Here is a 26,929-nt window from a genome sequence, read left to right as displayed (position 1 = left end):
TTGAATAGGGTTAGCATGGACCACTTTTCACATGTTTAGTTAAACTTTATTTAGAATACTTGACCAGAGTTGGATTCTGTGAATGCTCAGTGAGTATAAACTGAGTATTCCTTATCCAACATGTTTGCAACCAGAAGTATGTTGGATTTTTGAATTTTATTTTATGTTTTGGAATACCTGTATTTTCATATAAGACCATAATGAGATATCTTGGAGATGAGTCCCAAGTCTAAACATTACATTCCTTTCTGTTTCATATATATCTTTATGGTGATTTTATACAATATTTTAAACATTTTGTATTTGAAACAAAGTTTGTGAACATTGTGTACCATCAGAAAGAAGAAGAAGAAGAATTTTATTTTTCTACCCCGCCTCCATCTCCCCGAAGGGACTCGAGACGGCTTACATGGGGCCCAAGCCCAGGCAGAATACAATTAAAATAAAGCAATAACAATTAAAACAGCATAAAAATAGCATAAAACAACATAACAAAAATAGCTAGCAACAACAATAACAGCAGACTAATTTTGGAGGGGGGGGGGAGAAAAACCACTACGTGAACTAGTTAAAAGATAAAGTGGTTTAGTAAGGTAGATGACAATGTATAACGGCATAGGAAAAATAATGAAAACAGAGCAAATTAACAGGATCAGTCAATATAATATAGGACATCAGATTGAATGACAATTCAAGTCATGATACAGGCCATTTGTCATAGGAGTCGTCAATCGAAAACATGGTGAAACATCTACGTCTTTAATTCCTTATGGAATGTGGCTAGGGAGGGTGCCAGCCTAATCTACCTGGGGAGGGAGTTCCAGAGACAGGGGGCCACCACCGAGAATGCCCTCTTTCGCCCCCACCAACCGTGCTTGAGACAGGGGCAGGAGCGAGAGAAGGTCATCCCCGGAAGATCTTAAGGACCGCGTGGGCTCGTAAGTCATGCAGACAGGCAGGTCCTGAACAGTTTAGAGCTTTATAGGTGATAACCTGCACTTTGTATTGGGACTGGAAACTTATCGGCAGCCAGTGGAGCTGTTTAAACAGGAGGGTTGACCGCTCTCTGTAACTTGCTCCAGTTAACAAACTGGCCGCCGATCTTTGCACCAGCTGTAGTTTCCGAACTGTCTTCAAGGGCAGCCCTAGGTAGAGTGCATTACAGTAGTCTCATCTTGAGGTAACTAAGGCATGGACCACCATGGTCATAGAAAGAAAAGGTGTTACTGTATCAGCCATCCATGTGGACAGTATTAGATGTTCAAATATTTTGGAAAATCGGGATAAGGAACGCACAACCTGTACCATAATTTGGTCTTCTTTCTGAAATTGATATCATATTATTATGTACTTGCAGATGTATGACACCACTTTCTCTTTGTTTTTCTAAATCCGCTCATGTGGCAACTTGAGGCTTTTTGAAGCAGGACTCTTAAATCTCTTATCAATTATTATTCCTTGACATGTTTGTATATCTAACATCTGTTTCTTTTTACTGATTCTTTCTCCTTAGATCTTCTTATCCTGTGTCTACCTGAACTGAATAACTTTCTGTCTTCTTTGGAAAACATGACTATACAGTCAGATTTTTTTTGTAGTTTCTTTTAGTTTCTTTTAGTTTCCAAGACCAGTCACAAAGAATAAGTGAATGATTATAGTTTTACTCTTGATTTATATTTTATATGCAAGAAATACAATTGAGAAAACATAAATAGATGTTGTCTAGGTCATATTTGGATCATTCAACAATCTTACTTTTAGTAATCTTTATAGCATCCAGGGATTACTAAAGATATCATTAACTCAGTTTACATTAGGAAGTCACCATTTACTACAATCTTCAACAAGTGAGAAAATTCCTGTGAATCAAGATAAAAAAAGAATAAATTTATGGCAAGGAAATCAGGATGATACTACATCTCAAGGGGTGCATTCTCCATCTTTTAATGGATATACCCCATTGGTTTGGTTTACATTTTTAGAATAAATGTTAATGTGAGTCTATTTTCTGAAATCATCATTAATGCCACCTGCAATTTCTTCTGAATGGCATTTCAAAAGACAACACAAGAGTAGGTTGTTCATAGGATTTTGCATAAGCCATTTATTTCAGAATGCTATTTACTTTTATGATGTTTATCCATCGCCCACTGAGGGGTGTGTACCTTATTGGTTTTACACTCTGCAAAGCTGTTACCTATTTTTGTGTTCAGACTTCACAAACTATTCCTTAAAATATTTCCAACAAGCCTAAAAACAATAAAGCTCAATTTACCCAAAAAGTACATATATATATATAGATACCATCTTAAAATTAAACATTAACCAAGACCACAGTCCATACTATTTATAGGAAAATGTGTAAATGAATGAGTTAGCATCTATATGTGTGAGACATGTGTATCAAAAACAGCTGCTTTTAGAAGGCATGTATTACAAAAGCATATGATTTAATTTTGATTGATTTTAAGTCAGTACTTTGAACTGCCTGGAGTTTTCTAGACTACTCTTTCTTATTGGTTGCTTTGTAAGTCAATAAATATATTTTACAGCTGTTACCAATATACTCTTTTCTTTTTCTTTGCATCATGCTTTAGTAAATGGGGCTATTAATTCTGGAAAATGTGCTTCAAGGAATGCATAAACAAAATAGTATGGAGAGTATGTTTGCAACACTTTGCAATCCACACTCAACAAGAATTTCAGTCTTGCCCTTGGTTGCTTGGTAGAGTCTGATACATAAGAATGGTTAAAATATCTAAATTTTGTTAAACATCTATAGCATAGATTTTTTTCTTGGCAATGGACAATACCAAATTCAGAGACAAGTTCGCCATTAAATAGAAAGGGAAGCTTTAGTAATTTTGAGGATCCTTTGTTACTCATTCTTAATTGGGAGGAAGTAGCTGATTTCTTAATGGCAGCTGTGTAATACTGATACAGTGAAGCAGATCCTTCTTTGGTGCAGGAGAAACCCAAGCCCACTTGGTGATAAATTGTTACATCACAATCTGTTCTAATCTTATTGGTGAATTATATTCTAATAGACCAGTTCAGACCTCAATGTACATTATTTCATTACATTTGATGATGTTTGTTTTCAAAGAGAACATTCACATTCTTATGGTGATGTGGTTATATCATTGTGGCCCTCCAAGTGGTTTGGACTTCATCTCTCAGAATTCCTGACCATTGAACAAGCTGGCTAGGGCTTCTAGGGGTTAGAGGCACAAACACCCCAGTTGAAGAGGTGTGATCTAAAGCATTAGACCTGTGTTAGTCCATGTCATGGTCTTTATGCGATAAATATGAACATATAAGTCAAATGAAGAACATATTTACTTGTCTTACTGTAAAGAAATATGTATTGATAAGTTCATACAAGATGCTCTCATTCTTTTTATTTTCATAGCATTATCTTCTTAAACCATATGCATATCTTTAGTTTCTTATAAGAAGCCCATAGATTCTAAGTTATTCAAAAATACACATTTTCAATTTTTGCATAAAGAACTGCAAGATGTATGATTGATTCTCATTTTCTTCTAATCTTCTCTATTAAATAAGAATCAAATTTTCTCTTTGAAGAAGTATTTGCGGCAGTATTGAGACGGCAAGAGATGTTGCTGGCAAAAGAACTGTTCTCTGTGCTATTTACCTGAGGTTATACTCTAGATGCTTTCTGAACAGTTGGGCTGATTATTAAAAATGCCTCTTAGTAACTTGCAGCCAAACCTGATCAATACTTAGTGCAAAGCTTTACATGTAAGCGAGTTATTTAAACTCTCAATGCCTTCAGGATAACGGGGAATGAAAAAATAATGCAGAACAAATACGTTGAAGGGTTCAAAAGAGGAAAATATCTTTACTCTCTGTGGGAGGGGCTTTGGAGTAGTTAACATAGAGTGAAAGTGTGCATGTGCTCCAAACTAAAAGTTACACAGAATCACAGTTGGACATTAAATTGTCATTGTTCTATGTATTGTCGAAGGCTTTCATGGCTGGAATCACTAGGTTCTTGTGGGTTTTTTCGGGCTATGGAGCCATGTTCTAGAGGCATTTCTCCTGACGTTTCGCCTGCATCTATGGCAAGCATCCTCAGAGGTAGTGAGGTCTGTGGGAATTAGGACAATGGGTTTATATATCTGTGGAATGGCTGGGGTGGGGCAAGGAGCTCTTCCCTGCTGCAGTTAGGTTAGAACAGTTAGAACTGCAGTTAGAACTGCAGTTAGAACACAGAAATGCTGGACCACACCAACAACCACCATGTCAGACTACACAGAGAAGCCATTGAAATCCACAAGCATGTGGACAATTTCAACAGAAAGGAAGAGACCATGAAAATGAAAAAAATCTGGCTACCAGTATTAAAAAACTCTAAAATTATAACAGCTAAACAACAGAGAGGAAAAAACCAGGCACAGATTAACACCTCCCAGCAACAGATTTTCCCAGGCTCAGGCAGGCCTTAAAATGCTAATGAAGGTGATCAGCTAAACCTTCACACCTAACTGCAGCAGGGAAGAGCTCCTTGCCCCACCCCAGCCATTCCACAGATATATAAACCCATTGTCCTAATTCCAACAGACCTCACTACCTCTGAGGATGCTTGCCATAGATGCAGGCGAAACGTCAGGAGAAAGGCCTCTAGAACATGGCTCCATAGCCCGAAAAAACCCACAAGAACCTTGTCATTGTTCTGTTTTGTTATGAATTCATGCAGCATTTTTCTGTTTGTCCCAGTCATAATTTCACAACTGCCTTATAAAATAGATCAGTATTAGGAACTGAATGAAATTACAGGCCGAAGCTGGGAGACCAAAGCTTCCTATGACTCTGCAGAGTTAGTCAATGACTAAACTGAAATTTAACATGAACATTTTCAATTCATGGCACATGGTCTCAGCCATTACAATAGACTGCTTATTAAATGCATGCATTGCAACTTTGGTGACTTTTGCTGAGAGCAAAGTCTGTTGAGTTTTGACTTGTGCGCAGCATTGACACTAAATTTCAAAGTAAAGGTCATTGTAGATGTTTAAAGACTTTAACGTTAAATATGCAGCAAAAATATCCAGCCTTACCTTTAAAATTCATTGGCAATTCACATTAAGCTTAACTTATTTTAGCCTTTTTAACATCTCATAATATAATACTACATAGCAACACTTGAGTTTTCTGTTTCTGGTTTGAAAGTGCTATTTTATGTTTAATTGTGCGGTACTTTGAAAGTAGTTGGTATACTTCAGAAACTGCAGGTTTGTGGCTGCCAAAAACTGTTTTGAACTGGTTGAGACTCTATCATTGAACACCTATAGGCAAATGTGCTGCAGAATGCCCTGCAAAAACAGTTTTGCAGTTTAATAAACTTTTCCCATGTTTTTATGATCTAACGAATTAGGATGAAATGACATTTATAACCCAGAGACTAAAATTGTGTTACATACCACCTCTTTACATGGTCCTTTTGGGCTGTGCCATTGTGCCGGCAATCATCGGTGAAAGGGAAGGCATATAGGGTGACTCGTGGCACCCCACACACCCTCCCTCCTCCCCTCATCAAATGGAGGGGCAAGAGAGGGTGTTTTGGCACCCTTTCCCTCGCCAATCACATGGCAGAAAGGGCAGTAACATACTTTCCAACTTTACCAGTCCAAACCACTTTGTATATTGTGATGTTGTCTTACCAGTTTGTTTCCCCCTATCTTTCCATTCGTGTAAAGATAAAAACCAGAATGTTGTAGTTCATATCAGGGTTTTTTTCAAATTGTGGACCAACGCCGTTATTTGTTTTTGATTTATTTTTATTTGTCTCAGTGTATGTAGTGCTGTCTCAAGTCGCTACTGGTTGTTGTTCCGCAGGAGCCATCTGCTTGCTTTTGTCATTTGAGGTTATTCCTTGCCCCGCCGCCCTTTCTGCCATCACATGGCAAAATGAGCCAGAAAGTGCAGATAGCTCTATCAGATCTACCCAAACAACACTTTCCTCCCTGTTGTGGAGGAGAAAGTACCTTTCGGCTCTTTGAGCACTTTCAAACTTTGGGAGGAAAGTGGGCGAGGTCTGCCATGCATCGTGTGATGGCGCACTACAAGCCTTGTCCTTGCTATAAATAAAAGCAGCAAAATGGGAGTTTTTTGCCTCATGTATAGAGGTCCATAGTGTAATCAGCCCTGTAGTATACATAATATAATATGTAATATAGTATATATAATTCAAATTACAGTAAGGTTCTCAAACTCAGTAGTTTCTATCTTGAGTGACATTGGCACCAAGGAGTTTCAGGCAAGAGTGTGTACTTTCCATGATTTCAGGCAAGAGCCCTACCTGAGAAGGCCCTTGGTTGAACCAAGGACACTTTGCACTAACAGTGTATTACTGAGTGACAGCTGTTTTTCAACTTCTTTGATTAATTTTTTGTGAAATACAAGAAAGAGATGGGCAGTGTATCGAGAGAATGAAAACAGAGCCTTATGAGGAACAACTTAGTCTTAGGGAACTGGGTATGGTTTGCTCGAAGAAAAGACATAACAGATATATTTAAACATTTGAAAAAATGCCACGTAGAAAGCACATCAAGGTTTGTTGTACTTCTCCAAAAACACAAATCAGTGTATTCAAAAATGATTCCATTGAACCATTGATAAGAATTTATTTAGTGTAACAGTTATTTGAAAGTGAAGTCTACTGCCTTCTAGAGTGGTGGATGATCCTCCTTTGGCTGTCTTTAAGGTTGGATGGGCCCATGAACCATTTCATTTGTGCAAATGTCTTTACCCATGTTTGCAATGCTCTGGCAATGCATTTTGAATATTTTTTGTAAATCAGTGTAATACACAGTACTGTAATTCTGGAGTATTTTATTTGACATTTTAAGGCTGTTTTGAAGTAAGTAGATTCTGGTTTACACAAAATTTTACTTAAAAGTGGGCATTTGTAATGCTTAGAGGTGCTACTGCAGGTAACATTCTGTTTTATTCATGACAGTTTTTATGTATCCACAATGTTGCTAAATCTGATCTTCAAACTACAAATACTCTGTGGGCAGGCAAGTTATTGAACATGCAGCTGATCAATATAAACACAGTGAACAATTCTTTTAATTAAAACATATAACATTAACTTCCAAGACGAATAAAATTCGAAGAAATTTCAGTTGTATTATATTTTCTCACAAAAACTCAAAATAGCCTCTAACAGTGTCATCTAGGAATATATATTACATGCTGAATTGTCACACAGACTAAAACCTATGTGAAATAGTTCTTGCTATACCTCTAATTGCCCTTTACACTTCTTCGGTAAGAGAATGAACAGTATTTTGTTATCAGAATTAACTTGTAAATCAGGCTCTGATTCCTTGACATGATTCTTTAAATCAATGTTTCTCAGACACTGCTCTTCCAGGTGTTTGGGACTTTAGCTTCCAGAAATCCCAACCACCTTACCTGTTGTTAGGAACTGTGGGAGCTGAAGTCTAAAACATCTGGAGGAGCAGAGTTTGAAAAATACTGCTTTAGATAATTTCAGTGTTTGTTAGAACCAATCCTTGAAAATTTAGACTTCGCTACCTTATGGATGCTCTAGTGTTATCAGTGAACCAACAACTGTACTACTAAAATCTTCTTCCATGTATTAGGTCTGCAAGATTACAAATTTGAATGGTACTTCTGGATTCATTCTTTGTTCCTTTGTTCTCTGTTTCTCTTCCTCTTGGAGTAGGTATTTCTATTTTTCCCTATAAGAAAGCTTTATCAAGACCTAATTAGGGCCATCTAATTTTTTTGATGAACCAAAGACGAAAAGAGAGAAAAAAACTGCTAGCTTTAATAATAATAATAATAATAATAATAATAATAATAATATTTCTTATGCATCTCTTTTCATAGCTCAAGATAGGTTTCAACATAACTAAAAACACATAATCATTATATAAAATACACATATTAAAATGTATTTCTACAAAATACATATATTAAAATACACAGAACAATGATTAAAATATACTGGACGCAAGACATGAATTTAAAATTCATGATTAAAACTGGCTGGGTAGGCCTGCCAGAAGAGTTGTGTCTTAAATTCCAACAGCTGATCTAGCTGTTGGAGCTCCTCTGGCAGGCCTTTCCACAGTTGTGGGACAGCCAATGAAAAGGCCCCAGGGTGACTGTGGCCAGTGAAGTTCTGGCAGGCTGGAGTAAGCTCCCCCAAGAGGACTCAAATAATTGGGGGATGAATTGTATGGGAGAAGGCAACTGTGATGAATTGCCTACCTTTAGACCAGGAAAAAGCTCAGGAATTAGGCCCAGGTTTTTTTTTGGCAGCCATTTTGTGTAGTATCTGGAGGCAGCAGCCATCTTTGGTTAGGCATTTCTTTGTGGAGGTGGAGCTTAGAAGCAGCCTGGGGGAAATGTGGAGAACCCTTGTGATTGGCTGGGAAAAAGTGGGTGGAGCTTGGTTGAAGTGTAAAAAAAAAAGAGCCTTGAAGAGAGCTTTTTGAAATCTGACCATTAGTTGGGTTCTGATGTTTGAAGAAGAGAGTTAGGAGAAGGAAAGTGGAAGTTAGTGAAGCCAAAGAGTTAGTTAGAGAGTTCAGAGAGATATTAGGGAAGAATAGCTGGTGATTATAAACAGATCCCAGAAAGTAACCAAATAAGCGTCATCTAATTCTTGCAACCGTTACGCTTAAGTGCCTGTGTTTTTGAAAACCACACAAATAAACATCTTTGTTCTTTGTTAACAAACAATTGTCTCAATGTGCCTCAGTGTGAAGAAGTTCCATAGCAAGTTAGGGAAACAGAGAGGAGACAACCAGGCACATCTTAACACCTCTCAACAAAAGATTTTCCCAGGCTCAGCCAGGCCTTCAAATGCTAATGAAGGTGGTCAGTTGAAACATTCACACCTAGCTCCAGCAGAGAAAAGCTCTTTGCCCCAACCCAGCCATTCCACAGATATATAAACCCATTGTCCTAATTCCAAGAGACCTGACTACTTCTGAGGATGCTTGCCATAGATGCAGGCGAAACGTCAGGAGAAATGCCTCTAGAACATGGCCCTATAGCCCGAAAAAACCCACAAGAACCTAGGGAAACAGAGTTTCCATATTGGTGGCAGCAAATACTTAGAAGAATCCATCCATATCCACCTCAGTGTTATGCGCCCTGGATTCGAATTCAGCACCATCCAGCTTACTTTCAAAACTCTGGTCAAACAATAACTGAAAACCCCTTTTGATTTTTGGTGGTGGCCTGATTCCACAGTAAAATTCCTCAGAATATTGTATATTGGTGGTAGAGTCTCTACAGCTTCTAATTAACTAATTAAATAAACAAATAGTTCTCTACAGCAACCCTGTAGGTTACATTGTCATAATTCCACTGATATCAGATTTTGGTATATTTTCATTTTTAACAGAAATTTTAGCTACCTCTATTATCTATTAAGTTCACCTTGGTACTTTTTGTGCAGAAAATAACTATCTAGAAACATTTTCTCTGTTTTTAGCACAGGAAAGTGCTAAAAACACTTTTCTGTGCAGAAAATGTTTTCTATTAAAATAAACCACAAACAAATTTTGTTCATTAAAGCTCCTTAATTAAAAACACCTAAGTTACAGCATTTCCCATTCAAGAAACAGCATTTTATACATAGAGATATTATTTGGTGCTTAGAAAAGTAATGCCCAGTGGGACAAACCTAATACCAGTGTTCTTGAATAAAATAAGTATTTATTTGTATATTTGATAGCTATGTCTTTATTTCAGTATATTTATTGCCGCATGGCTAGGGCTCATGTTTTCCTTTTGATAGGTTTATTCATATATTTTTCTAGGAGTCATTAACCTCAGGATACTGCCCCTCCCCCCATATTGCCATATCTTCTGTTTCACAAGCGTCACATAACATAACGGAGAACATCTCCTGTTTTATGGAATCTTTCAAACACCCCTATAAAACTGGGTTTACTTATCAAGAATGGCAAAAAATATCATTTTTCATAATTATTATTAATAATATGTAATATGTATGGAATAAATTAGTTAACATTGACAGTAATATTTAGTCTTTGTTGATGGACGGAAGAGCAGGAAAGAAAAAAAGGGGGAGGTACAAAAGCAAGATAATAACACAGTTAAAAAGTGTAGGAGGGAAACTAGGAGAAGTCATGTTCTAGAAGTATGGAGAATATCACACTCTTTCTGGCAACCCAGATGTATCCTTTCTTGTCTGTTTACTCACTTGTTTCTAACTGACATTTTGAAACTTATTTATGAAACTTCCCCATTGTATTTATAATAATCAAATATCATTTTATGAGATTTTGGATTTCTGTAACACAGATATTGTTACTCTTGAGAACTTAATACAAAGGGGGAAAGTCTGTTAGACATATGATGGAAACCACTGTATTTTTCATTTTAATATGGTTTTATGAAAGCTATAAACTATCATGCCAATTTCAGGCTGCACATAATGACCCCATACAGTCTTGATGCACTGCTAGAGTCATTTTGTGCAGCTCAGTGTAGGATTAAATTAGATTAGATTGGTCCATTGTCCGTGATATGTTCATCATGTACCAATTTAACCACACATGTAGAATAAAATGTATCTGCACATTATTATTATTTTTTGTTTTGTTTTGGAGTTATCAGCATTATTTTTCAGCAATTATTTATGGCCAACACCTGCATTTTTATGAATTTCTCCATTGTTCTATGTATTAGGTCTTCCACTTTAATGTAATGAAATGGCCCATTATCAGTTTACATTATATGTTGTACATTATAATATATGAAAACAGCATTTTTGTTATTCATACTTCTACAAAAAGTTTATTTTTATGGTACAATAGTGAAACAATGATGCTTTTCTGTTTCCACTGCTGTAATAGTCATTTAATATTGCTAATGACTGCTATTAAAACTTGGAAATAAACAGTCTTTGTTTGCTGTTGGTTATAAATCTTGATATATGACATACATATGTGAATTCTCAGTGCAGGTTGAGTTTCTCTTATCTAAAAACTATTTGGACCAGAAGTATTTTGGATATCAGATTTTGGAATACCTGTATTTACAAATAAGATATCTTGAAGAAGGGACCCAAATCTAAAAATGGAATTCATTGATGTTTCATATACACCTTATACACATACTGTAGCTTTGTGGTAATTTTACATAAAATATTTTAAATAATTTTGGGCTTGAAACAAAGTGTGTGTGCACATTGTACCATCAGAAAGGTGTTGCTCTCTCAACCATCCATATGAACTATTTTGGATTTTGGGGTGTTTTGGATTTCAGAATTCCAGGTAAGGGATGCTCAACCTGCACTATAATCATGATGAACAAATTATGGTTACCATAACTGTCCATAGGAGTCATGTCAGTTGCTGAATAGAGCAGTGATTTTAACAATGTTAAAATAACTGCTTTCAAGTCTTGATAGCTGTCATTTGATTAAATATCTGTGAATTCTGTTTGATGTCTTTTCTTTATAATTCAAAAGTGATTCAGTGTATAGGTTTTATCTTTATGTTTCTGGGAATCAAGGCTTCGTTTCATTTCCCATATACATGTTCGATATAGACCTGTAAAAACTGGTGTTTGTTTACATGTTATAGTTGTAAACTGTGCTTGATTTATACTATTTGTTCTTCACATGGAAAAAAATCACATTAAAGAGGGAAAAGAGGGGGGAAATCCATTATATTTGAAGGAATTCGATAATTTTGTTTTAGTTCATTGCATGGCAGGTGGTAATAATGTCTATGCCAGCGCTGTCAAAATATGAAAATTAAAGTGACGATGGGTTTTAATGAAATCCATTTGACAAATATAATTAAGGTGTTTTAATATGAAGGCCTGTAATAAAGACTACCGGTGGACTCCCCGAGGTCCTGACTAATTGTGTAGATTGCTTTTAAGCTTTGAATAGTTTTATTGGATAATGAACTGTTAAGAAGTGTTAGATCTTTCTTAAGCAGAATTTGGTTTGAAAAAGAAGAGGAGAGACAGGCCTGAGGTGTGGCATTTTAAACATAATTAGAAGAGAGTTTTAAGTTAACATCTTTGATCTTGCTGTCAGGTTTTGATTAGAGCTGTAAATGCTTTAATCAAGTGCAGTGTAGTCATTACATTTCTAACTGTTTTAAAACTGTGAAATTACTGAGATGCTGACATCAGTTTAACACATTTAGAACATTTGCAGCAAAGTTGTGTTGGTAAATTGGGGTTTCTATTACTGTGGTGGAGTGTGATGATTTTTTAAATGTACACTATGCTTGTGTAATTATAATATTTTGAACAACCTGTTTGGTTAGATTTTTTTTATTAAGAATTGAGACAATGAAGAAACGTTCCATACATTCGTTCAAAATCTTATCATTCACCAGAGCATAACGTTTCCAGTTACAATATATATTAAATAACAGCTTGCTGACTTCCACAACGTGCAGCAAATTGTTTCTCTGTGCGTGGAGCACAACCATGTGGAAGTGTTTTGGATGGTGCTCACATGGGAGTCTTACTGTTTGAATCACCCCCTAATAAGCAAATATAAAGAGAAAATGAAAGGCAGATTGTTCCTGCAAGAGCTGTTACAATAGAGACTATGTTTTCTTGAAGCCTGGCTGTGTAGATTCTGCATCACATCACACAGGTACAATTGATATTAAACACAGAATTAAGCTTGCTGAGATCGTCACTTCTTTTCTCTGTGTGTGTGTGTTTGAAAGCAAGCTCAAGGCTGTGAAGCTATGCTTGAAAGCAAAATGGGGAAACCTCTGAATCATGTGGGTGGGGTAGGGAGAGAATGGGAGATATCGTTGCCAGAGAATAGTGATTCAGTGCTCTGTAAAGTTTTTACCCTGGTGATTAGCAGAACTGAGAACACTTTGTGGGGTAAAATGAGCTTGGCCATGCTGCCTTGGGGATTCGTAAAGCTATTGTTCAAAGACATAATTTTTTGAGGTTTTTGGATTGTGTATCAATGTACAATTACAAAGATCATACCATCCAGCATTTTTTTCAGCTTTGTTAAATTATCTAAGAATCATGGACACATAAATTACTGAAGCTTGAATTTGCCCATGGATCCATGATATTAAGACAGTTAAATACAGTTGAATCAAAGGGTCCATCCAGACAGGGCCCAAAATGCGCAATCTCATGCACTTTTTTTGAAGGCATCCAAATGATGCCTCTGGTAAAATCAAATTAATTTGAGACAAAGCAGGAAAACCCTGCTTTGCCCTGAATTAATTTGATACCTGGTAAAACCCAGATCTTTGATAAGATCTGGGTCCTTCCAGGTATGGGCCCAATGTGGATTGGGCCAGAGGACCAGGTCACACAATCCCCAAGCCCAGTCCACACAGCCCTGTCCTCTCCAGTATTTCAGGCTCAGAAAACCAAGAGAGCACCAACCCCCTCCCCAACCCCCCAAAATCCTGTAAAGATTAAAACAACCTAATCGGCTGCCATTTAAAATACTTCTGGGGTCCTTCTGGTGCATAGAAACAACATGCCAGGAATATGAGGAGGAAAATTGCACATCCCCCCTCCTATCTCCTACCACATCATTTCTACATACTGGGGTACTCCAGATGTACTTTAATGGCAGCTAGGTATTTTAGTTTTATGGTTTTTTGGGGAGGAGCTTCTGGGTGTCTGGATGCCCTGCTGGAAGGTACCAGGAGGACATCTAGATACCCATCCAAGAAAGTGCAGGTTTTGAGGGAGGTGTGGGGACTTAAACATGTGCCTAAGTAGTTTCTTAAACCCACTTCGGCATGCGTTTAAGTGAAGTCTGGAAGCACCCAAAGACTCCTTCTACACTACTAGATAAAATCCAGACTATCTGCTTTGAACTGGATTATATGGTAGTGTAGACTCATATAATCCAGTTCTAAGAAGATTATTTGGATTATCTACTTTAATAATATTGATTATATGGCAGTGTAGAAGGGGCCTTACATAGTGATCTGATATTCCATGTGGGATAAAGTAAAGCGATCTGAAACTTAATGGTGCAAAATTATCAGGAGACATCCCCCTTCTTAGTGTTTTGTTTGTGGTAATGCAATGCATACTGTCATTGTGTATAATATTGTAGATATGTGGGGTTTGGAGGAAACAAACTGTACATGGCAGGTGTTTGAAACTGGGGGTCATGGTTTACAACTTTTCAAGTCCAAAGTTATACAGTACCTATGAATTCTAAAATGATATGTGACTCAGGAATGAAAATGTCTCATCTTGCCTGGAAAAGGGTTAAAGTTACTTTAGCAAGCCAATAGAAAATGAAAGCAATGTTGTGTTGGATCCAAGGTAATGCTCAACAAAATTCTACTTCTGCTGCAAAAAGGGAAAGCATGGGAATTTTCACTGGTTTCTCCTGAAGGTGTTTCTGGTTGGATCTACACTGCCCTATATCCCAGGATCTGATCCCAGGTTATCTGCTTTGAACTGGATTATATGAGTCTACACTGTCAGATAATCTGGGATAAGATGATAATCTGGGATCGGATCCTGGGATATAAGGCAGTGAAGACCCTGCCTCTGTCCCCAATAGCTGGGGCATTATGTGGAACAGAAGAGCTAGTAGTAAGGCTAAAGGGGGAACTGGTAAAAACTGGTGCCATTTCCCTTTCCTTTAGTGGGAAGTCTTCACTGGACCCTAGTTCTGTGTACAGATGGAAGGAATCCAACTCATGGGTGGGCATGTCTGTATCAAGCATAATTTTCTTTAAACTGTCAGTTGTTTTATTTGTATATTGCATATATCGCCAGTAAGACATCAAATGATCTTTGATTTACTGTTGTTGTCAAAATAAACTTGTTAATGATAGTGACTTTCATTAGCTTTTATTTAATTCTGTGTCTTGAGTGTGCATTACCTTTCAGCTTACAGAGAAATAATTGAAGGCAACTTTCAAAGCCTTTTTTTCCTATTTTCATTTAGAGTAAAGTGAACTAAAAAAAACTGATGATGATCAATATTAGTCCCACCACAAAGAAACTGCTGAAATAAGTCACCGTAGTAAAAGTGTCGTGTTTTTTGTTTATTTTTTTAGGAATAGCTATCAGTGGCTCTGTTTGATTTCTTACAGCAATATGTAACAAATGTGTTTGGCTGATACTGCTGCCAAAGTGGTAAATATCCATTTAAGTCAAATATTAGGGGAAGGGGTATAAGCATATTTTGTTAAAGACTACCAGGCCTAAATATTAATCTTCATTATGCTATTTGGGATATTTATTTGTCTTAACATATTGTAAATTGACTTCTAAAGAAAAAGAACATTCAATTGAATCATTTTTTGAAGCAGAATTCCATTCTTTTTAGGGCAAAGTATTACATTTTCATACAGTATTGAAGGCTCATAAATAATTTTAAATTCATTCTTTTATGTTTCCACTTTTAAGAGATCTTTTTTCCGCTAAGAACCTTGAACAATCTCTTTACTCAGCAGTCTTCTGCATTTTGTTTTCTATCTTTTTTAACCTTAGAACTCTGTGCCTCCAACTTTGCAATACATTTTTTATACGTGGCATTTTGTTGTCAAGCAAACGTTCATTCTGGAAGCAGGAAATCGAAGTTAGTGAAAGGACTGGCTAATTATCATTTTTCTCAGGCCAACAGAAACATGCTGTTCTGTTAACTTTGCAGGGTTTGTAATTTATACCCATTAAATTGATGTTTTATCATCTATTACTGATTCCTGGGCTTCTGTTTGCACTTATTGGCTGTAACAAGCATTTTGTTTTTGTACAGGAGAAAAATGGTCTCAGTCACTTCTACTGTATCTGAAAAGGAGAATGGGATTTGCAAATGATAAATGGGGAAGTTGACTAGCTAACTAATAAAGATTTGTCTTAATCAAGTATGATTTGTCAGAACAGGAGCGCGTTGAGGTCAGGGCACATGCAATGAATAATACAGCATTCACAGGAGAGGAGGACCAGGCAAAAGGCCTCATAAATATGCTGTGATTACCCAGTGCTAATTCATATTCAAAGAATGAGTGGCATTGAAGCCAGCTCCTAGGTTTCTGAGCAGTTAACCTGTTGTTTTTTTAAAAGTCTCCTGGTCTCAAGAAAAGTTTGGCGTATTTTCCATATGTATGGTTTTCAGTACATGGCTTTAGTGTTTCTGGCTGGTGATTTGTAGCATCGGTTATTAATACATCCTTGCTTCTATTTAATGCTTTTAACTTTATTTGCTTATACTACAGATATAACTGCACCAGAAAGAGTACCATCCTTCTCTCTTGTCTCTTGGACAAATGGGGAAATATGTGGTCAAAGGAGTTGAAATCTGCATTGGGTTATGGTCCTAAAGACAATTTTCATAAAATGATGTATTATTGGTACTTGGCCCTAGATAGATTGTCAAGAATCAGGTTCACAGCTTGGGAGTGATCCTGGACTCATTGCTGAGCCTGAAACCTCAGGTTTTGGCAGTGACCAGGGGAGCTTTTGAACAATTAAAACTTGTGCAAAAGTTGCGTCTGTACATTGGGAAGTCAGACTTGGCCACGGTAGTCCATGCTCTTGTAACAGCGAGAATAGATTACTGCAATGCATGCTACGTGGGTTGCCTTTGAAGACTGTTCAGACGCTTCAAATGGTCCAACAAGCGGCAGCCAGATTGCTCACTGGAACCCCCTGTTACGTCAGCTCCACTGGGTACCAGTCTGAGCACAAATCAAAATGCTGGTTTTAGCCTATAAAGCCCTAAACGTTTCTGACCCAGCTTACCTGTCTGAACGTATGTCCTTCTACAGGCATGTAGCGGGGGGGGGGGGGGTGTTGAGGGACTTCACCCCCCCCCCCCCGAAATTCTCAGGGTGGTCCGTGAGAAGGCCTTGCTGGTACATTATTTAAACTGTTATGTCTATTCATATCATGATCTGATCACCATGCTCAATATATCCCATATGCATGGGGGTATTGGGATAACGATACAAAAGGTTTGCTAGAGTAGATCCCCAGACCCCCCCCGAATCAACCTCCCCCCCCCGAATCAAAATCCTGGCTACAGGCCTGTCCCTCTATGACTCACCTTGAAAGTTAAGATCGCCAGAGGAAGCCCTGCTCTCAGTTTGAATGCACAAAGATGGAGGAATGCAATACAACTTACAATGGAAGAATTGTGGTCGAAACTGATGGACTGAGAGGAGACATGATAGCCATGTATAAATATGTGAGGGGAAGTCACAGGGAGGAGAGAACAAGCTTGTTTTCTGCTGCCCTGGAGACTAGGACACAGAGCAATGGCTTCAAACTACAGGAAAGGAGATTCCACCTGAACATTAGGAAGAACTTTCTGACTGTTCAGCAGTGGAACTTTCTACCCAGAAGTGTGGTGGAGGCTCCTTCTATGGAGGCTTTTAAAGAGAAGCTGGATGGCCATCTGTTGGGGGTGCGTTGAACGCAATTTTCCTGCTTCTTGGCAGTGGGTTGAACTGGATCGCCCACAAGGTCTCTTCCAACTCTTTGATTCTATGATTCTGTGACTGTACAGAAATTGATAAATTGTCTGGCTCGATTAGAGAGGTTATTAGTGACATTTTTTTCAAAAACTAGAAACCTCCTATAGACTCTTTATGAAAAAAGAAAATGATCCAAAAACTTCCTGGTTAGAAAATATAGTTTATAAAAGAAGGAATAGATTTTTAATTTCTAAGGCAACAATCTCAATTGTAAAGTGTGAGTTAATCAACAGTTTATGTAACATTTTGCAATTTTCTGTGTGTTTGTGGTGATTAACTATTACACTTTTTCATTCAAGATCCTCATGATCTAAATACTTCTATTGATTATATTGGTTTTTATATCTAAATATGTCAAATAAAATATTTCTATTCAGTAAGCAAGTTCTTTCATTAACTTGCTGTCAGAAACAAAGTGATTTGGCTGAAATCTGGACTCTCTTGTTTCAAACTATGCATCGCCATGTCTATAAATCTGAGTTGTCACTTCAGTAATATTTCACCATCAATCTTTTCCAAAGAACATTACACCCTTTTCTCCCTCCGCCCTCCTTATCTCTTACTGATGCAATCAATGTTTTATAGAATTCCATTTGCTAAGCTTCCAGCTTCTTAGTTACTAAGCTTACTTTATACAGAGGATGTTAAAGGAAAAATACTCATTGTCACCCCCCAATATGTTCCACGTTTCTCTTCTCATGCAGGGAGTTTCAACATGATGGACCTAATTTCAAAGCAGTATATTTCATGATGGCAACACGATACAATTACATAAAAAGTTACAAATGGTTTAATGAATGATCAAACTATAAGTTTTACTACTGAGACACCATTGATACACACACTGCACTGCAATTATGGATTCAGTCTTGCTGAGCTGCAGAACAGAGAATTCCTTTTTGTTGCAGGGTTGCCATCTTGCAAATTACTGAGGCTAGGGGCTGTTCGTGTGCTGGGAGGGGCATCTTGTGGGACTTATTTGAAACTATGACCCACCCTTTCAAGTGGTAAGAGTTTCATTCATGGGCAGTTCATTATAGTAGAGATAAAGCTCCACGGTACTTTATTGGGAATATTGCTGATAAATTGAACACAATCCAACAGTATGATACTGTGCAAAAAAGGTCAAGTCTGTATTAATAAAATCAAGGGAAGAGAAGCAATAGTCACACCATATTCTACACTGGCCAGACCTCATCTGGAGTACTGCATTCACTTCTCATAGAAAGGCAATGAGAATGACAAGAGGCTTAAAAAACAAAATATATGAGGAAAGATGGAGGGATCTGACATGTTTAGCTTGATGAGAAGGTATAATCACACTTTAAAAATCTATCAAGGGTTGCATAAAAGGAGGGCGCAGATTTGATCTCTGGTGCTTCAGAGAGTAGAACTATGCCTAGTGGTTTCAAGTTACAGAAGGGTAAATTTGAATTGAACAGTAAGAGGAATATCTTGATTGTAAGAGTGGTCTGGTCAGCAGTGAAACCTATTGCTGAGAGATGTGGTGAGGTCTCCTTTTCTAGATGTCCTCAGAAAGAGGCCGGGCAACTACCTGCAAGGGATGCAGGAGGCTCTGGTTGGAAATGCTACACTGAGCCAGTTGTGGGATCTGATAGCCCATACATTCCCTTCTAGTTTATGAGTCTTTGAAAGAAAGAAAAAAGCTCCCAAACTCACATGAGCACTGTGAGCTAGTGGAGTTTGGATGTCAAAGAATCAATGTAATTCAGTTGTGTGACAATAAATTGTTTTGTGTAATATCCGGACCAACCAAAGACGCCACTCTCTTTGCTTAGTACTTCAGCTTCTCAGGTTAAATCTAACAACATAAATCTGGATTTGAAGACATTTGTTTCATTGTCCCTTAAGGCTTTTTTGGGATGATGGATGTATCCTTGGTGATATGTTATCATTTCATTGCAGCATAACTTAAGGATGAGATAGTACATCTGTTAAATGTTCTGTCTTTTGTCAGGGAGCAAAATTATATTATTCTGATGGTGTAAAAGTACTTGTATGTTATGATTCTGTGTATTTTATATATTATATTAAAGTAAATGTTACTTCCTTTTTGTTTCAGCATTGCTTAATTTCATAATTGCTTAGTTGCAGTAAAATAACAAACCTTGATGTTACAGGACTCAAATGTATACACATAGGCACTTAGATTAAAACAAAAATATAGAAATTTGCTTCAAAGAATATATGAGTTTTTGCACAAGTTTTGTATACCCACTATGTGTTTTGCCTCCATTCATACTGCACTATATCACAATGCTTCCTGAAATTCTGCCTTTGAAACATGGGGATGTACCGAGAAGGGAGAATAATCTCTACTGTATATTTCAAGGACTTGCCTGAACTTTGGTCTAAGCTCTGTATGTTGAGGTCCTTTTACCATGCAGTCTGCAAACCTATTCAAAAATTTGCAATCAGTGCTATAAATAATTAAAAGTTGTTTAAAATAACTAAGCAAAACTTTTTCATTAGATCATAAATGTGGAAGGCTTCTCTCATGTCCCCGCATGGGGAGCTGGAGCTGACAGAGGGAGCTCATCTCCCCGGATTCAAACCTCTGACCTGTCGGTCTTCAGTCCTGCTGGCACAAGGGTTTAACCCATTGTGCCACTGGGGGCTCCTTAATTTATGTGGTGAAGGGAATTAAAAAGTGTATATGTATATCAACTTACTTCAAGGACATAGATTACAGGAAATGTCTGCGATTACATGAGTTAAGTGCTCAGTTTGTGCAACATTTCAGTGGTCACCTATAGATCACAAGAAAAATGGCAAAGGGGAAACAGAGATTTCCATAAGATGTGCAAGTGCTAATTTGTATGTGGGGGTGCAGAAATAATATACAAAAATACTGAATAATGTAAACAGAAATGTGCCTCACTGTAATGGTGAAGAAGTGTCCAAATGATGTTTATGCTTATGCAGTCTGCTTTCTAGTTGTCTAGTTGGTCAATGATTCTGTTCTTTTTCATCTGATAATCTTTAGTTTTTAACCAAACAGTCCTTCAGATAGAAGACATCTTCAAACATGATTTTCTAATTGCACAAGCATTCTCGAACATCATGGCATAAATCCCCAATACCTTTGCATGAGTGCACTGACACTATTGCAGCCCTTACATGCTGCTACTCCCCCCCCCCCACCCTACCCCGCTGCCCCAAGAGAATACCCCAGAATGATTTATCACAAGACTTCATCAGGAATGAAGCTCAAAAGCCCTGTTTATTTGAATCCACATCCTTGTCTTGTATGTATGCACACAGGATGTAAAGCTGTTACTGTGTAGAAGTCTTAGTTGATTATAGTGCTATCTCAGACATTATTTTATTCTGATGATTGTTTGCCTACTAGTAGCCATTTTAGTCATCTCTTATTTCAGTACAAGATTCATGGGGGGAAAAGATGTGATGGGTAAGATTTGTTGAACCTTCCAGTTATTTGTATATATTTGTTAGGAGACAATGCAGCTATATCCATTCTTTGAGTTCTGTTCTAGTCTGAAATTCGTGGCTGAAAGTATCACCCCAGAGTGTCATATCAACAATTCATTTTGTGGTATACCAACTGACATGGTCTCCTTCCTTTATTTATTGATATCTTCAGTCATTGGCAATGAGAGGAAAATACACTATTTGTCAAAGCTGACAGAATTGTACTCTTGGTTACTGTTGATACCGCTGTTGTCTTGATAGCAAGGCGAAAGGCTTGGTTGTTAGAAGTTGGTGATTGACAATGTTGCTTTCTTTCTAAAGGAACCCCTGAAGTTATTATTATTTGTCATTGTTTTTCTGCCAAGGCAATGTTTTCTTTACCTTTTTTAAATGGGGTTTTGATCATTGGTTAAATTGGATTGTTTAATGCACAGGGAGATTAAATAGATTTGTATTTGTGTGCAAACATACAATAATGTTTTGTACATGTATACATTGCCACTGTGAAGGCTCAGCATCTGGGACAACAGAAAAAAGTATGTCCAACAAGCAGAATAAAATAAAAATAATACAATAAAAATGAAAAAAAAACACGGAAAGTTTCCTCACATTCACTGCTTCATCATGAACCTCAAAAGTTTCAGTTTTGATTTCAGTTTTCTTTAGACATGGAACAGAGATGAAGAATCTATATTCCTTCAAATATTAATGTTTATTTGCTCATGCAGTTCGTACTAGTCCTTATAGTTTCTTAGCTCAATAACTATATATTGTAGCACCTTTCACCTGTGAAAGGCATTATTTGTACAACTTAAAGATCAGTGAATTACAAAGATGGAAAACAAATATGGGTAAAGATAGAATTAATGACCACAGAAACTTTACATGACTTTAAGGTGGATGATGAAGATACAGAAATAATGATTTTCTATAGTTTAGCTAAGTCAAAACTCAAAATTTAGACTGCCGTCAAGATATCAGAAGAAAACACGACTAAGCTAGGCAGCTATGAAGGAAATAAATAAGGGCCTGAAGTTAAGAAATATATCATTAAATAAATCATAAAAGTCAGAATCCTCAATTCCATAGTATTTCCAATTTTTGTGTATATTTATGAAATGTATTGCAGAATGCTGTTACAGGAAGAGAATCAACTAATTTGAAATTTGATTCTACAGATACTATGGATCCAAAAAGGCAAATACATAGGTCCAGTGATAAATTAAGCTTTAATTCTACCTAGAAACCAAAATGACTTCAGTGAAGAAATTGTACATACTTTGACATAACATTATCCATTAGAAAAGATGATAATGCCTGGTAAAAGTGAAGACAGTAGAAACTCTTATATTTATTTATTATTTATTTATTTCCGGTATTTCTCTCCCGTTCCTTCTCAACCCCTGAAGGGGGACTCGGGACGGCTTACATTTGGCAGCAATTCGATTCCACCACATATAACAGAGCAACATAATAACAATTAAAACAATAAGTAAAAACATTGATTAAAACAGTAAAAACAGTATTAAAAGCTGTGTCACCATTCCACGTAGTCTCTGTTGAGGAAACCAGTGTGTTTGCAGTTGTTGTTTGCCGTCAAGTCATTTCCTGCCAACGGTAACACTAAAAACCTCATCATATGTGCCACCAGAATTGCCATGCAGCTTGGTGATTCTGCCAGTTCCTGGTGGAGGGAGAACCCATTGCCCCACACCTACATTCCTCGTCCCCCACCCGGCTTCCCCTCCATTGATTCCAACTGAACACAGGAAGCCTCCCATGTTGCAGCAGCCTACATCAGGTCCTCTATAATTTTGTGATGGTATCCAGCAGGAAGTAGTTCTGTGTCATGGGATGGGTGCCAACAGGCTCTGTCGCAAAACAATAAAACAAATTACTCCATCTGATGAAGTTGTAAGACAAACCTATCATGAAGTTTTCTCAGCAAGATTAGTTCAGAGGGTGTTTGCCTTTGCCTTCCTCTATGGCTTATAGAATCTGAGTTGCTCAAAGTCATCCAGTGAGTTTCCATGGCTGGGCACGGATTCAATTCCTGGTCACCAGAGTCACAGCCAAGGATTCAGGCTACTACAACACACTGGCTTCCTAACCCTGAGTTTGTAGGACTGTTAATAATAAAGGTCTCTCATTCACAGGATTATCACAAGTCAAAGCTGTTTTTAATTAATGCTTTTAACCTTACACTTAAGATATTTGAAACAAAAAAAGTAAAAGGGAGAGAGAGAGAGAGAGAGAAAGAAAAGGATGACTTCAGTTCATATTTTTAACTGTTACACATAGTTCATGCTTATTCATATCTCACTCTCTAACATTAATAACATATTTTTTCATAATCAATTCCTACTAATAATCAAAACCAAAAACTATCACATCATATATATATATTCAAAAAAATCATAAGGGGTTTCCAATATTTGAGAAATGTCAATAATGGCCTTTCTCTAATCAAACTAGATAATTTGTGCATTAAAAGTCGATACTGACTTGACAGCAATTGACATAAACCATTATTGATTCATTGTCAAATGTCTGACAATTTGATCATTAGAATTATCTTTTCCTATTTGTTAAATGACCACTACTGAAATATAGGAATGTTTTGCCCTTTGTTGCTCATGAACATGGTCATATGGTGAAATTTAATGTCTGTTTTAAAAAAATACAACCAAGCAAGAACAAACCAGGGGATAAACACTTGTATACTTCTTGCCTTTTCAATTTCAGGACCATAACTAGCCAACTTCCTAATTCTTTCTGAAATACACTTTTAAAGCTTCAAGTATTACATAGCTGTTGATATGTAATTTTTTGAAAGTTCATTCAGTTTCTAGTGTTTCAACCTCATCACACCAACAATTATAAATCGTTATGTCTGAAATGGTAAAGGGAGACTTCCATGACATCTTTTAAACTGGCAGGGGGGATGGACTTGCTGTCCCATGTGGTCTCTTCCAACTCTATGATTCAATGATTCTATCTCTTCTCCTTTGTAGCCCGCTACCAGAAAGTTTGCACCTCTGTTCTGGTGGTCTGCTTTTACTAGCCCCATTATGAACACATTATTGTGTATCCCTGGAGAATGGTTTGTAGGTGAATCAAGAATGGAGTAGGAGATTTATTTTTTCTACCGTATGCCAACCCTGCTGACCCTCACACCTTCTGAGATTAAGTGTAATTTTTACTGCCAGAAAGAGATATTACCTCGCTTTCTGACTCTATGATAATTGGATTTTGAAAAGTTTGGCTTGTTATGGAAACAAGGATTGGTGAGAAAGCTTTAGTGGAGTCCCCATTTCCCCATGATAACTCTTTCAGGAGTGAATTTCCCTTGTGAGGGATAGATTTCTCTCATTTCCTGTTGTGTCACCCCTGTTCTTAATTATCAGTTATTTGTAAAGCAGACTTACAAAGTATTATGCACAACTTTTACATTGCACTTTCAAGTCTAATATGGTTTTATTTTTTTATAATATTATATTTTTGTCTTTTGTTTTGTATCCAGTTTAACGTTCTTGTTGACTAGTAGGGTTATTTAATGAGTTTTGGTGACCATTCTTATTTACCTTGCTTATCTTCTTATCAATTTTTCTATTTTCACATTCAATCAGGAGATTTCCTTATAGTTAAATTTTTACTTTATGATATATGGTGATTCTATTTTACATTATTTGTTTTGGTTCTTATTTCTTTTCCTCATGCAGAACAGATTGGTCAGGACATACTGGAAAACCTCAGTCATGATAGAGAAAAGATTCAGCGTGCTCGAGAAAGAGTAAGTTTCATAATAAGAAATTGTTTAGTTGCAGTTGTTTTCACACTGATTATCACCAGAATTAATTCATCATTCATAGTAATGAATTATAAGTAGTTAATCAATGAGCAATTAGCATTTCTCTTTCTGCAAGGTAGTTAGAGATGGCTCTTCACAGATGTTTCATGCCTTTTCTTTGTGGAGCATATAAGTCCATATTTTTATCTAACTTCAAAGACAGTTATCTTTCCAGCATCATACCTTAGATTCAATTTGAAATATCCAGGATTCTATCTTAGGACATTCAGATTACAAAGTAAGGTAGCTTTAATTTATTTATAATGTTTTTCAATTGACTTAATATTTTAAAACTTGGACAACCAATACTACTCCTGGTTGAAAGAACTGAGCTACATGGAGGAATGATCTCATTCGATTAAAAAGCAGCTTCCTATGTTCATCTAAAGTAGGATTAAGGAAAATACAACTCTTAGCCTCTCAATCCCCAGCTCTCCATTTAAAAATGTTTGGAAAAGCCCTCAACATGACATGAAGTAGTATTCCCTCCTCCAAAAATGCCTCTACATTGATTGAAAATTGGCCTGAAGATCCTAGAAATAAAAACTTTAGATGGACTTCAGATTGTTTCCAGACGCATTTGTGGCCGAAAATACAATAGCACTACCCACCATGGGAGTACAAGGATGGAAATTTGATCTTTCTACTGCTGCATTTGTCTACCATAACATAAAAGATGTCCAGGCTTGTTCATATTTTGACTACAGTTACCATGCTAGATGAGATTATAGGAGATTCAAACATTTGAGGACAATATGCTGACAAAGGATATTCTAGATCAGTGGTTCTCAACCTGTGGGTCCCCAGGTGTTTTGGCCTACAACTCCCAGAAATCCCAGCCAGTTTACCAGCTGTTAGAATTTCTGGGAATTTGGAGGCCAAAACATCTGGGGACCCACAGGTTGAAAATCTCTGTTCTAGATAATAATGGTCAGTAGTTGGAAATGTCACCATATTATGAGATGTTGACAAAATGAATTGATTACTCAACATCAAAATCAGCCGACTAATTGAATATTTCTTAAAACCCTTTCTCACCTCTTATGAATATATCTCAATAATTTATTTTGGGAGAATACTTATTCTCTTCATTCTGGATGCTATATATTCTTAAAATGTCCATGGCAAAACATTGTATTTTTATTAGCCATATCATGGGTTCTTCTTCTAAATTCTGGTGCTGAAATAGGTTCTAAGACTGAAAATCTGCTTAAATTATGTTATGGCAGCACTAACAGTTCTGTGTTTTCACCTTTTTAAATTTATAGATATCTTGAATTTTCACTTTTATTTTAAAAAATATTAAATCGAAAGCTCTAAAAGGAAATAGTTCAAAAGAAATAAACTGTTCATATATTGGTTGTATGCCAACGTATGCAATTTTCTCCATAGCTGAGAGAAACTGATGCAAACTTGGGCAAGAGTTCAAGGATCCTTACGGGAATGATACGAAGGTAAGGACAAGGTAGGGACCTCTCACTTCCTGTTTCTTCTTCTTTATTATAGATCTGGTGTAGGGACTGTGTAGCCCTCAGGAGTTGTTGAATAATAGTTTCCATCAGTTCTTTCAAGCATAGCCAATGGCAAGAGATAATCGGAAATACAGTCCAACATCTAGAAGATCTCACTTCCCCATACCTCATACAGATTTTAAATTAGACAAAATGTAGATATTTACGTCATTTTGTGTGACAAATATATATCATTGCTTTTTGGTAGTTTTCTTAAAACTGTTGCTGAACTGTTTCCCACCCCAATTATTTGCATAGAGTTAATAAATGAAATCTGTTTTCATGTTTATATTTATGTCTGTTTGAATTTAATGCCCACCCTATCTAATTAATTCAGAACACCACTGAAATAATTAATCATATAATTAAACTACACTACTCCCAAAGTATAGTATTATTCATCAAATTAGGGTATTGACTATGGCATTTACCATTTACATATCACCCTAACATGTGCAGTTAGCACCCCGGACCATTATATGGCCAGGGCACTTCTACACGTTTTTGATTTTTCAAACTAAAGCAACAGAAATACAAGTCTTGGTTTTGTTGACTTAGTAGTGAAAAACAAAATGAGCCCAGCATAGTGCTTTCATGTTACACATGTTCTCAAG

The 26,929-nt window shown here is 36.8% G+C and overlaps 1 protein-coding gene across 4 annotated transcripts in view; it reads left to right on the top strand.

The window, feature by feature from the left end:
* Nucleotides 1-26,929, top strand: part of VTI1A (vesicle transport through interaction with t-SNAREs 1A) — a 286,494-nt gene that overhangs the window by 169,025 nt on the left and 90,540 nt on the right. For 2 of the 4 annotated variants that reach the window (XM_060768413.2, XM_060768412.2), the window contains 2 exons: nucleotides 24,677-24,747; nucleotides 26,197-26,258. In XM_060768413.2, coding sequence (XP_060624396.1) covers nucleotides 24,677-24,747; nucleotides 26,197-26,258 — 133 coding nt within the window. Of the gene's footprint in view, nucleotides 1-24,676; nucleotides 24,748-26,196; nucleotides 26,270-26,929 lie in introns of all 4 variants that reach the window. The other 2 variants (XM_060768415.2, XM_060768414.2) reach the window with 1 other exon arrangement.

The sequence above is a fragment of the Anolis sagrei genome, chromosome 3 (genome assembly GCF_037176765.1).
Source record: "Anolis sagrei isolate rAnoSag1 chromosome 3, rAnoSag1.mat, whole genome shotgun sequence".
Taxonomy (NCBI): Eukaryota; Metazoa; Chordata; class Lepidosauria; order Squamata; family Dactyloidae; genus Anolis; species Anolis sagrei.
The sequence above is the reverse complement of the archived record's forward strand: the minus strand, read 5'-3'. Positions and strand labels throughout refer to the sequence as shown.